The 13,548-nt window shown below is 43.4% G+C and overlaps 1 protein-coding gene across 1 annotated transcript in view; it reads right to left on the bottom strand.

Moving 5' to 3' along the window:
* LOC109908643 (endonuclease/exonuclease/phosphatase family domain-containing protein 1) overlaps positions 1 to 13,548 on the bottom strand; it is a 28,346-nt gene that overhangs the window by 8,825 nt on the left and 5,973 nt on the right. Inside the window, exon 2 of the mRNA XM_031793410.1 lies at positions 4,632 to 4,683. Coding sequence (XP_031649270.1) covers positions 4,632 to 4,683 — 52 coding nt within the window. The remainder of the gene's footprint in view (positions 1 to 4,631; positions 4,684 to 13,548) is intronic.

Consider the following 13,548-nt stretch of genomic DNA (forward strand, 5'->3'; position numbering starts at 1 on the left):
TCGAGTGGTAGTGTTGCCGTCCCTGAACCACATTGTCCTGGAGTTCAATCCCCCACCACTCACTTCATCCCTCTCATTCATCTCCTCGTCTCATTTTCTAATCTTTATCGGTCAATCAGTTCTTGACACAAACCGGTGCGCCTGGCACCTACTACCATACCCCATTTAAATCTGTTGTCTTTCCCATTCACCCTCTGAATGGCACACATACAGCATCCATGTCTCTATTGTCTCAAGGCTTAAAACTTCTTTAACCGGTCTCCTCCCCTTCCTCTACACTGATTGAAGTGGATTTAACAAGTGACACCAATAAGGGATCATAGCTTTCACCTGGATTCACCTGATCAGTCTTATTGAAAGAGTAGGTACCGTTAATGTTTGCCTATATTTTGACATTTTAATGTTATTCTCATGTAGGCCTGTATTTACAGTTATATCTTGTTTTGTCTTATCATGGGGGGAACTCTCCACTGCAAGTAATGAAACCAGAAAAAGGGGATTTCAGTTTTTAAATTTTATGGAATATTCCAAGTTGTGAAATTCCAGTGGGCAGTTAAATCTCTACAGGGAGTTGAGGAATGGAGGGAAAAGACAAGACCAGTGTGGTGTTGGAGTCGTGACTGAGACCATTTCTGGGAGCTTGAGGAGCCTGTGGGTTTGGACATAATGGTTCTGATTTCACACGCACACTTCGTGACTCACTGGCTGCCTGTACTGCAGCGATAGAGGGAGGGAACATTTTATCTGTAGAAGATGAGGAAAGAGAAATAGAGCGAGATGGATCATTTCTCTTTATAAAGCATCCTCCAATCCAGCTCTCTTCTCTGCCTTAGGAAAGAATATCTTCCTCTCACCTCCATTCTCTCTCCCGCTCTCCTTTCCTCTTTTAGAAAGAAATGATCAATCCCTCTCTTCAGAGAGGAGCTTTCACTCTAACTCTCTCGCTCTCTGAGAGACAGCAGCTCTGCTCTGTCGACCTATTTCTCTCTCCAGGAGCGCCTCACATTCACATACTGTACCAGACAGACCGACAGACGGGAGGCTCATCTCTCTCCCTCTCATCCCAAACAGCTCCTACAGCTGTTTCTAAAAGTCTGCTCCAGCACTGATATAAACAACATTATAAACTGGGTGGTTCGAGCCGTGAATGCTGATTGGCTGAGAGCCAATTTTGGTGTATCAAAACATGATTTTTTTTACTGGTCTAATTATTTTAGTGACCATTTAATAATTTATAATAGTAATAAGGCACCTCGGGGGTTTGTGGTATATGGCTTTGCGTTGTGCCTAAGAACTGCCCGTAGCCGTGGTATTTTGGCCATATACCAAACCCCCTCGGGCCTTATTACTTAAATAGAATTTACAGACACTGGTTTAGGACCTAGACAGGGTTCCTAATAATCTCCAATGCCAACATACAGTGCCTTCTGAAAATATTCAGACCCCTGCCCATTTTCCACATTTTGTTACAGCCGTATTCTAAAATTGCTTCATTAAATCAAATTCCTCAGCAATCTACATAGAATACCCCAAAATGACAAAGTGAAAACAGGTTTTTCGACATTTTTGCAAATGTAAAAAGGCCATTTCCTAGGAGACTCGAAATTGATCTCAGGTGCATCCGTTTTCATTAATCATCGTTGAGATGTTTCTACAACTTCATTGGAGTCCACCCATGGGAAATTCGATTGATTGGACATGATTTGGAAAGGCACACCTGTCTATATAAGGTCCCATAGTTGACAGTGCATGTCAGAGCAAAAACCAAGCCATGAGGTCGAAGGAATTGTCCATAGAGCTCCAAGACAGGATTGTGTCGAGGCACAGATCTGGGGAACCATCTCGGCAGCACTTCTTCCATTTAAGAATGATGGATGCCAGTGTGTTCTTGGGGCCCTTCAATGCTGCAGATATTTTTTGGTACCCTTCCCCAGATCTCAACACAATCCTGTCTTGGAGCTCTACGGACAATTCCGTCAACCTCATGGCTTTGTTCGATCTTGGATATGCGCTATAGCATCATGCTGTGGGAATGTTTTACAGCAGCAGGGACTGGGAGACTAGTCAGGATCAAGGCAAAGATGAACAGAGCAAAGTACAGCAAGATCCTTGATGAAAACCTGCTCCAGAGTCCTCAGGACCCAAGACTGGGGCAAAGGTTTTACCATCCAACAGGACACAGAGCCTAAGCACACAGCCAAGACATCGCAGGAGTAGCTTCGGGACAAGTCTTTGAATGTCCTTGAGTGGCCCAGCCAGAGCCCAGACTTGAACATCTGGAGAGAGCTGAAAATATCAGTGCAGCAACTCTCCCCATCCAACCTGACAGAGTTTGAGAGAATCTGCAGAGAAGAATGGGAGAAACTCTAAAAATACAGATGTGCCAAGCTTGTAGCTTCAAACCCCGAGTGGTGCAGCAGTCTAAAGCACTGCATCTCAGTGCTAGAGGCGTCACTAGACACCCTGGTTCGAATCCAGGCTGTATCACAACCGGCCGTGATTAGGAGTCCCATAGGACGGCGCACAATTGGCCCAGCATCGTCCGGGTTTGGCCAGTGTAGGCCTTCATTGTAAATAAGAATTTGTTCTTGACTGACTTGCCTAGCTAAATAAAAGGTTAAATTTTAAAAAGTTAAAATGAAATATCCATTAAGACTCAAGGCTGTAATCACTGCCAAAGGTGCTTCAACATAGTACTGAGTAAAGGGTCTGAATACTTATGTTAACCTGAAATATTACATTTCTATTTTTTATAAATTAGCAAAATTGTTTAAAAAAGTGTTTTTGCTATGTCATTATGGGGTATTATGTATTGATTGATGGTGGGGAAAAAACAAACATTTAATCAATTTTAGAATTACATTGTGTCGATTGATGTTATGTTAACATCACAAAATGTGGAAAAAGTCAATAGGTCTGAATACTTTCTGAAACAAATTGTATACTTCTGAACACACACATGATCTTCAGACTAGATCTGAAATCTATAGATCTATTTAACTAATTGAGTGGATGTTCACCAGACAGTCTCATATTGCTTCATTATCGTACATCAGGCAGTCCTTAGAGAGAGGACCTTCTCTGACTTCTGTCCACAGCTACATTATCCTAACCTCATGACCAAAGTAGAGCGCAGACATACATAGAGAACCCTAATGGGTTGAGGACATTACATAACATTCAGTAATAGAGAATCAGGTTATTCTTCCAGGGCAGTGTCTCTTATCTCCTCACTCTCATAAAGAAGACACCCTCTCTCTCTACACTGTAGCAACCACCAACTTATTTATAGCGGTGAAAGCACAGGAGACTGGCCTCCTTCACTCTAAATTTAAGCCTGGAAATAGAATATAGTTTACACCGAGGGAGCCAGAGAGAGAGGGGCAGAGCGCAAGAGCGAGAGGGGCAGAGCGCAAGAGCGAGAGGGGCAGAGCGCAAGAGCGAGAGGGGCAGAGCGCAAGAGAGAGAGGGGCAGAGCGCAAGAGAGAGAGGGGCAGAGCGCAAGAGAGAGAGGGGCAGAGCGCAAGAGAGAGGGGCAGAGCGCAAGAGAGAGGGGCAGAGCGCGAGAGGGGCAGAGTGCGAGAGGGGCAGAGCGCGAGAGGGACAGAGCGCGAGAGGGAGAGAGGGACAGAGCGCGAGAGAGAGACAGAGCGCGAGAGAGAGAGGGACAGAGCGCGAGAGAGAGAGGGACAGAGCGCGAGAGAGAGAGGGACAGAGCGCGAGAGAGAGAGGGACAGAGCGCGAGAGAGAGAGGGACAGAGCGCGAGAGAGAGAGGGACAGAGCGCGAGAGAGAGAGGGACAGAGCGCGAGAGAGAGAGGGACAGAGCGCGAGAGAGAGAGGGACAGAGCGCGAGAGAGAGAGAGGGACAGAGCGCGAGAGAGAGAGGGACAGAGCGCGAGAGAGAGAGGGACAGAGCGCGAGAGAGAGGGACAGAGCGCGAGAGAGAGGGACAGAGCGCGAGAGAGAGGGACAGAGCGCGAGAGAGAGGGACAGAGCGCGAGAGAGAGGGACAGAGCGCGAGAGAGAGGGACAGAGCGCGAGAGAGAGGGACAGAGCGCGAGAGAGAGGGACAGAGCGCGAGAGAGAGGGACAGAGCGCGAGAGAGAGGGACAGAGCGCGAGAGAGACAGAGCGAGAGAGAGAGAGAGAGAGGGACAGAGCGCGAGAGAGAGGGACAGAGCGCGAGAGAGAGAGAGAGAGGGACAGAGCGCGAGAGAGAGGGACAGAGCGCGAGAGAGAGGGACAGAGCGCGAGAGAGAGGGACAGAGCGCGAGAGAGAGGGACAGAGCGCGAGAGAGAGGGACAGAGCGCGAGAGAGAGGGACAGAGCGCGAGAGAGAGGGACAGAGCGAGAGAGAGCTAGAGGGGCAGAGCGCAAGATAGGAGAAAAAGCAGGAGATAGAGAGCGAGAAAGAATTGTGCATAATTGAGAAAAAACAGAAGGTTAAGTGGGTGGGTGAGAGAGAACAATGGAGGTTCTCTACATGTTTTTTTTAATGACAAGAGCATCTCTTAATTATCACGAACATAAAGATTCTGTACTTGTGGACTAATCGGTACACAGAACTTTGCTCCCCAAATCAATAAGTTATTTGTTCTAGTAGGTGAAGAAAGGGATTGCTACACTGTACCTTGTCAAGGGCTTCCCGATCTACCAGGTCTTGTACTGCCAGTAACTTGATGCTGGAGAGAGAGAGACACAGATGCATCAACAAAACAGAGAAGCTGACTTTTGTGTTATTAGCCATATGATAGGGTAGTATATACACACACACCAGTTCTGGTAATAGAGGAGGCCACTGCATTATTAACACAGAGGGCCTCCCTACACATCCAGGATCCTCCTGATTCTACAACACATAACACGACTCAGTCTTTTCCCTGTGTCTTAAATGGAATACTATTGTCCCTGCATAGTGCACTATACACAGCGGCTCTCATCCAAAGTAGTGCACTAGGGAATAGGGTGCCATTTCGGATGCATACAACATTTATTATGCAGAGAAAAGCAGAGAGGGGGAAGAGTAGACTTTGGACTGCAAGCCCAGGAGATTGTACGTACAAACACATTGGTGCAGAGATGGGGTGGAACCTACTTTACGAGCCCATAAACATTCATCTGTTTACTTTCTAATTGTTTTTCCAGCCTACTAGTCAGCGTGATAAAACAAAATGGCAAAGCATAAGCACTATTTTCTCTCCCCCGTCCTGGTCCTCCTTTTGCTCCATCCTGCTGCACACACACACTGTTCTCAACTCCCCCTAACACACTCAGATTCACACAACTGCTGGCTATTAACTAAATGAGCAAACAAAATATTCCTCATTGGTTCACTGACTCAGACTTGTTTTTAAATTAACCCCAGAGAAACCTGATTTGGTAATAGCATTTTTTTTATGTAAAAAGGTAACTTCAACAGAGAGCTTAGACTATGGACTAGAGTTGTAACAGAAGAGGTAAAAACACTTTGGCCTATTTCACAGATGGGATTACACACACACACCTCCCCCTGTGTGGATATGTCTCCTCACGCATAACTGCACTGCACATCCTCGGTCACCATAGCAACCAAGTACAGTGTTTTATGGCCCTCTGTCCACAGTATTGATCAAGGCTGATTAACTTTAATTAGATCATTAAATCTAAGGCAGTGAAAAACGAGACTTTTCTCCAGGCTAAAAAACATGTAGACTAGTGTATTTTATGCCTATTGTGATGAGACTCCATGTGCTTGGTGATAACCAACCCAACCCCCCCCCCCCCCCCCCCAACCCACTAAAAAGGAGGCAGCTAAATGAGGTTGCTGTGGCCCACATGTACTCCATGAATGAATAAAACCTGTTGGGATAACAGTTATGAAGTCAGACACAATAAATGTATGTGAATCCAGCAGAATCTTTAATACCACAAATAATGACAGGGTAGGCTGCTCTGCTGACACTGACAAACTGGGATTAATAGAAAAACGGCCTTGTCTAGAATGCTATCAATCTAATCGAGGCTTTTGAAAAGGGGAGACACACTGTAGGCTATGACGTTTAACCTGGAGGAAATTGTCACAAAAAAAAAAAATTACAAAAATTCAAGAGAAAGGACTCACCCAATGAAGACCGTGAATAGGTGCACTCACCGGGGATATTTCTTTAATTTCACCTTTATTTAACCTGGTTGGCCAGTTGAGAACAAGTGGCAATAAAATAAGATATTGAGCAAACAGTAGCCAACTGGGATGAGGATTTTGATAGCCTAAAGAAAGAGACAGGTTTGAGTTTCTTCTTGGTCTCCTCTGTTTTTCTAGCGATTGTATTATGCAATATTGCGATAGGCTTATTTAAGATGCTTTCACTGACAGCCCGCAAATCAACAAATCAGCCATTTGAAATGCTGCGCACGCTGCCCAAATTGCACACTACCCTGACTCGAGATTATGCCCTGGCCTTGCGATTTTCATACAATCGATAGCCATTTTTTTTAAAGAAGCTAATGATCCTCTGTGGCCTAAATCATGCTCTCTGGTGTAGTGTTTTTTGTATAGACAGGAGTAATTTTATAATTTTGGCAAGGTCAATTCAATTGACTTTAGATGAAGCTGCATAAAACAGTTTGCCGTTAGGCTAGTAGATTTACAAGGCCGAGTTCAAATGCCGACATCAAGTTCAAAGCAATCGGCTCACGGCCTAAACAACTGACAGGTGGTGCCGAAATACTTTGTGGCACAGAGTCAAATAATTTCTATAGAACAAACTTCAGGATTGGCAACCAAAGTGAATAATTCATGTTTGTGTGTTACATTAAACATAGAGGGAGTAAAATGTAGGCAAGCAAACGTTTCAGAACAACTAGTCGAATAAGACATGGGAGAGAGAAGACTAATTTTGGCAAAGAGACTTATTTATAGACTAATACAGTTGAAACAAGTAACCAAACCGAAAACCGCAGACATTACTAGTGCCTCCCCCGCGATCAAACTGCAGACATTACTAGTGCCTCCCCCCGCGATCAAACTGCAGACATTACCAGTGCCTCCCCCCGCGATCAAACCGCAGACATTACTAGTGCCTCCCCCCGCGATCAAACCAACATAAAAATATCAAATGAAACGCAGCCTAACATGATCATTGACAGCTGCCTTGAAGGACACAAATAAAAACATGCTTTCTGCTACTAAGATCAGTGAAATGGAGGCTAAACTGACGGTGAAGAGCAGAAATCAACTAGCAAGCAAGTCACTGCAATGACGAATTGAGTGTGTGCGCGTTCACGCGAAGGGGGGTAGAATTCTGGCAGATGAGATTTTCGGCACAACACCGGCAAACTGTCTGGCACCATCTCTGCTTCTGCTTCCTTAGAAATGTGAGAAATGCGTGCAGGCTGGCAGCTTCTCTCCAAGCGATGCTCCACATTGTCCTCAAGTAATCCTTTCAATACGCTAAACAACCGTGGCATTTTAAATTGTGATTGTAAATGATTTTAGTCTTATGGTGACCTGGGGTCTCGTACATGAATATGTATCAGCAGACAGGACACCTAGATTGATTCTAATTCCAGCATACAGCTCAGTCACCGTGGATGTGAATGGAGAAGTAGACTGGTGACCTTGGGAATAGCAGGATCAGTGCCCTGCCTCCCTCTACTCCCCTCAGTAGGTCGGTGGTTTCCCAGCGGTTATTACAGGACATTACGCAACACGGCTGCTGAGTCTGTTCGAACTTTGACCCTTTATGCCACGCCGCATAAGAGCATCTGCTGATATAAATGGAAACAATGCACATGTCAACGTTAGCCTCCCGGTCTGCTCTGTGCGGGAATGATTAGGTGGAGGAGGTTCACTGGAGCACCTCGTCCATAAAAAGAGGGAATGAAATGAAGAGCATAAAAAGACAGACGACAGATGAGACTAAGCTGATAACAGACAAGAGTCCCCACCCAGGGATGAGACCATTTCACAGTCGTGTATATAGACTGATAGTAAACGGAGACAAATTACTACAATGTACAATGGACCCATTTGCAAAAAGTAACACTCCAAATCCAGCACTTCAGAAGCATTTATTTTATCCTACAAATGCAGATGCTTTTGTTGCCATCTTCAAAATGGTTTGATGCTTTTGTTTACCCACCACAATCATTTTCCACCCTGCCCTAACAGAAATAGTCCTATAATTCCTATAATAACAACCTAAAACTTCTTACCTGGGAATATTGAAGACTCATGTTAAAAGGAACCACCAGCTTTCATATGTTCTGAGCAAGGAACTTAAATGTTAGCTTTTTTACATGGCACATATTGCACTTTCTTCTCCAACACTTTGTTTTTGCATTATTTAAACCAAATTGAACATGTTTCATTATTTATTTGAGACTAAATTGAGTTGATTGATGTATTATATTAAGTTAAAATAAAAGTGTTAATTCAGTATTGTTGTAATTGTCATTATAACAAATAAATAAATGTAAAAAGATTATTAAATAAATAAAACCGGCCGATTAATCGGTATCGGCTTTTTTGGGTCCTCCAATAAATCGGTATCGGTGTTGAAAAATCATAAAATCGGTCGACCTCTAATCCACACTGCCGCAGAGAAACAGAGAGATAGCAGAGCCACACTATATGCAACTCAAGAGAAACTGGAATCCCTCAATGTCACCATTACAGTGAAGAAAATAACCAATGTCAGGCAGACACTTAGAATGATTTACCAGGTGAGGAAAACTACACATACACACTGTGAATACACAATGAAGGAAATGGAGTCTGTACTTATAGTAAATCTGATAGGACATACTATAAATTGTGTAAACTAAAAGTAATGTGTTACATTACTCCAGCACCAAGGTCACCTAGGACTAATCCTGTCTCAGAGGGTACTGTACTAGATCGTGGTGTATGAGTACAATCTGGTTTGTGAGATGGTGTATCAGTGTAGACTGGTTTTGGATCAATTGAGAATCAGTTTAGTGTGTTCCAGTGTAAAATGTCTAACTGGTTACAGTTAGAGGGACTGGCACTGACAGAAGCAGTGTTTTCTGGGTAATGCCTCTCACTCACGGTCTGTCCTTCTGTCGGTCACAAACTGCTGTCCTAATGGAATTTTCCACATGAGCGCCTTCTCCCTCTGTGCTCTTAACACTCCGCGTCAGCCACACACACACAGAGCACAACCTTCCCAACAACACACACAACCTCAGCATCAATCCCGAGTCACTCTCACACACACAATCACATAATATGCTGACAGGGCTGAGAGAGAAACTGTGCCTCTCTGATAGCTCTGGATTTCATTGGGATACACAGAGGGTGTTACCATAGCAGCAGAGTCCAGCACATATTCATGATGTCTGTTCTGGCAGTCAGTCTGCTCCGTTCTGGCAGTTCTGTGAGTCGGGGGAACAGACCTGCTGCTGCAGGTGAGATGTAGCAGACCTTCCCATCATGCACTGACAGGGATTAACATGGTTAGTGGCAGGTAGGCAGCGCCATCAACACCCAACCCCCGGGTGCTGAACACCCGCCTCCCTGCTTGGAATTCAGACCTGCTGGGTCAGGACTGAGGTGCGGGTTGGAGAGGTAAAATCTCAACTACTGCAGCTGGCTGGAAGTTGTAAGTGTTCTCACACACACATACCTGGAAAAGCTGGACAGCTAGATTGGTAGAGAGAGACATGTGAGTGTTGTGACAGTTAACAAAGGAGCTTCAGTAGGTGAGATCTATACTAGCCATGTCATTCAGGCATGCACACATTTACCAACATCATACCCTTATCGTCTGGGTTAAGGGCCTGTCAGCTAGAAAAGGCCTGCTAAATGGGGTCATTCCATTTGATTTCAATCACTTGACAGAATCCCTTTTGTTTTAAACAAAACTTTCCATGCCCATGGGAGAAGATCAGGAAATGACTTTTTGGACCTGAATGCCAAAGCAATTGGAAAATTGTTCAACTTTTAAGACTATTTCCTATTACCCACCCTACCACGAGACCTCCATGTCTTCATCACTGGAAAATATAAAAGGTTGAGAATGATATCCTTTAAAAAGCTTATCAAACTATTCTATATTTCTTGAGAGAAAATATATTATTGAACTTTTTATGTAAATTATCTAAAAACTCGTAAACTCTGCACATGGTGTAGCTTACACCCTATTTTACATTGAGGTGTTCGTGTTGTGCCCACCATCAGTTGAGACACAGCATGCTCTTGAACACAGGGTGGGTGTCATGTTTTGGCTGTACTAAAATGAGAAAGTTGATATTTCAACTTTCAAAATGGTAGCAAAGACAGTTGGAGGACCACACATTAGAGAATGTTAACTTGAATGGGTATATCAGTTGCTTTAAATACCATCAATCTTCCATAGGAAATCTACTGAAATAGAGATATTCACATTTAAGTTGACGGTGGGTGGTCCGGCGTCTTTGTGATAGTAATTAGAAGTGAGCATTTTTAGTCAATTAAAACTTCAATGGTCATGCCCATTCTATGAATTCTATTTCTATGATTGAAATGACACCAACCCTGTATTTAAGAGCATGCTGTGTCTTAACCGATGGTGGGAACATAAACACCTCAGATTATGTCAAATAGGGTCTAAGCTACAACATACGCAAAATTGAAACAGATAGATAATTGACGTTAAAAGCAGTAGAGACTCCTCAGAGGAGGAAGGGGAGGACCATCCTCAGTGAATTTCATAAAAATATGAATATTTAAGCATTAAAAGTTACCCTTTTTATATAAAACTAAATATAATCACATCACCAAATAATTGATTAAAACACACTATTATCCAATGGTCTACAGTAGCCTCAACAGCACTCTGTAGGGTAGCACCATGTCTAGCCGGAGGACAGCTAGCTTCCATCTTCCTCTGGGTACATTGATTACAATACAAAACCGAGGAGGCTTACGGTTCTCACCCCTTCCAGAGACTTACAGTAATTGTGAGAACTTCCGGAGGACATTCTCCAACCTATCAAAGCTCTTGCAGCATGAACTGACATGTCACTCTTATTCTGATTGCAGGAAGCATAAGCTACAGCTAGCTCGCACTGCAGTGTGTAAAATGTGGTGAGTAATTGACTCAGAGAAAACAATAGTTGAACAAATACATTTCTTCCAAAATGAAGCAAGAGAGAAATAGAAAGAGATACAGTGGGGCAAGAAAGTATTTAGTCAGCCACCAATTGTGCAAGTTCTCCCACTTAAAAAGATGAGGCCTGTAATTTTCATCATAGGCAGACTTCAACTATGACAGACAAAATAAGAAAAATCCAGAAAATCACATTGTAGGATTTTTAATGAATTTTTTGGCAAATTATGGTGGAAAATAAGTATTTGGTCAATAACAAAAGTTTCTCAATACTTTGTTATATACCCTTTGTTGGCAATGACAGAGGTCAAACGTTTTCTGTAAGTCTTCACAAGGTTTTCACACGGTTGCTGGTATTTTGGCCCATTCCTCCATGCAGATCTCCTCTTGAGCAGTGATGTTTTGGGGCTGTTGCTGGGCAATACGGACTTTCAACTCCCTCCAAAGATTTTCTATGGGGTTGAGATCTGGAGACTGGCTAGGCCACTCCAGGACCTTGAAATGCTTCTTACGAAGCCACTCCTTCGTTGCCCGAGCGGTGTGTTTGGGATCATTGTCATGCTGAAAGGTTTCATCTTCTTCCCTTGCTGATGGAAGGAGGTTTGCACTCAAAATCTCACGATACATGGACCCATTCATTCTTTCCTTTATACGGATCAGTAGTCATGGTCCCTTTGTAGAAAAACAGCCGCAAAGCATGATGTTTCCACCCCCATGCTTCACAGTAGGTATGGTGTTCTTTGGATGAAACTCAGCATTCTTTGTCCTCCAAACACGACGAGTTGAGATTTTCTATTTTGGTTTCATCTGACCATATGACATTCTCCCAATCTTCTTCTGGATCATCCAAATGCTCTCTAGCAAACTTCAGACGGGCCTGGATATGTTCTGGCTTAAGCAGGGGGACACGTCTGGCACTGCAGGATTTGAGTACCTGGCGCCGTAGTGTGTTACTGATGGTAGGCTTTGTTACTTTGGTCCCAGCTCTCTGCAGGTCATTCACTAGGTCCCCCCGTGTGGTTCTGGGATTTTTGCTCACCGTTCTTGTGATCATTTTGACCCCACGGGGTGAGATCTTGCGTGGAGCCCCAGATCGAGGGAGATTATCAGTGGTCTTGTATGTCTTCCATTTTCTAATAATTGCTCCCACAGTTGATTTCTTCAAACCAAGCTGCTTACCTATTGCAGATTCAGTCTTCCCAGCCTGGTGCAGGTCTACAATTTTGTTTCTGGTGTCCTTTGACAGCTCTTTGGTCTTGGCCATAGTTGAGTTTGGAGTGTGACTGTTTGAGGTTGTGAACAGGTGTCTTTTATACTGATACAAGTTCAAACAGGTGCCATTAATACAGGTAACGAGTGGAGGACAGAGGAGCCTCTTAAAGAAGAAGTTACAGGTCTGTGAGAGCCAGAAATCTTGCTTGTTTGTAGGTGACCAAATACTTATTTTCCACCATAATTTGCAAATAAATTCATAAAAAATATTTAAAAAAGTGATTTTCTGGATTTGTTTTTCCTCATTTTGTCTGTCATAGTTGAAGTGTACCTATGATGAAAATTACAGGCCTCTCATCTTTTTAAGTGGGAGAACTTTCACAATTGGTGGCTGACTAAATACGTTTTTGGCCCACTGTTGTTCGCAAATGCAGCGAGCTAGTTTAGCCTACTGAAACACCCTGCTCAAAAAGAGGGATGCTATGTTAGCTAGCTGGCTATCGCTTTCCAACATAACACTGGAACTCCTCCAAGTCAAGGTAAGCTTTTGGTGTTACTAATTTATTGCCACTGGGGCCCTCCGGTGTAACTGCTTACTGACTGTACAATAACAGAAAATTAGAGTATCATGTAGTAGCCTCAACCTATCGCTGTTACATTGAACTGGGTTAATTGAATATGAATGAGAGTTATCCAATATGCTGTAATAGAAATTAGGCCATGGTCATGAACAAAAAAAAAAATAGTAAAAGGCACTGACCGCCATTGGTTAAAAGGTTTAAAAATATATATAGTTTGGCAACCCTGTTTGTAAGCTTTAAAATGATGTCAAACGCAACCATTTATCTTTTACCGTGATGAAGACAGGGTTGGTCTCATGGTATGGTATGCAAAATGGGTCAAATTTGAGCACCTCTATCTCCTAAACGTTTTGGCATTCAGGTCCAAAAAAAAATCCCTTTCTGACCACTTCCTCCATGGGCAAATACATATGGAAAGTTGTTCACATCAAAAAGGGGTAGTCAAAAAGTGATTAAAAATCAAATGGAATGACTCAATACAGAACATGCTTCTTCAACATTAGAATCGAGAAAACCCAGTTTATCTGTAATACCGGTAATCTGTTTAGAAGTCGAGAAGATCTTGTCCAGAGACTGTGTGGTGATGGGAATCATTGGATGATTATATTACCAAATTGATCGATTGACCTTGGAATAGCCAACTAGCTACAGATCAACAGAGAAC

This window comes from Oncorhynchus kisutch, linkage group LG17, assembly GCF_002021735.2.
Source record: "Oncorhynchus kisutch isolate 150728-3 linkage group LG17, Okis_V2, whole genome shotgun sequence".
Taxonomy (NCBI): domain Eukaryota; kingdom Metazoa; phylum Chordata; class Actinopteri; order Salmoniformes; family Salmonidae; genus Oncorhynchus; species Oncorhynchus kisutch.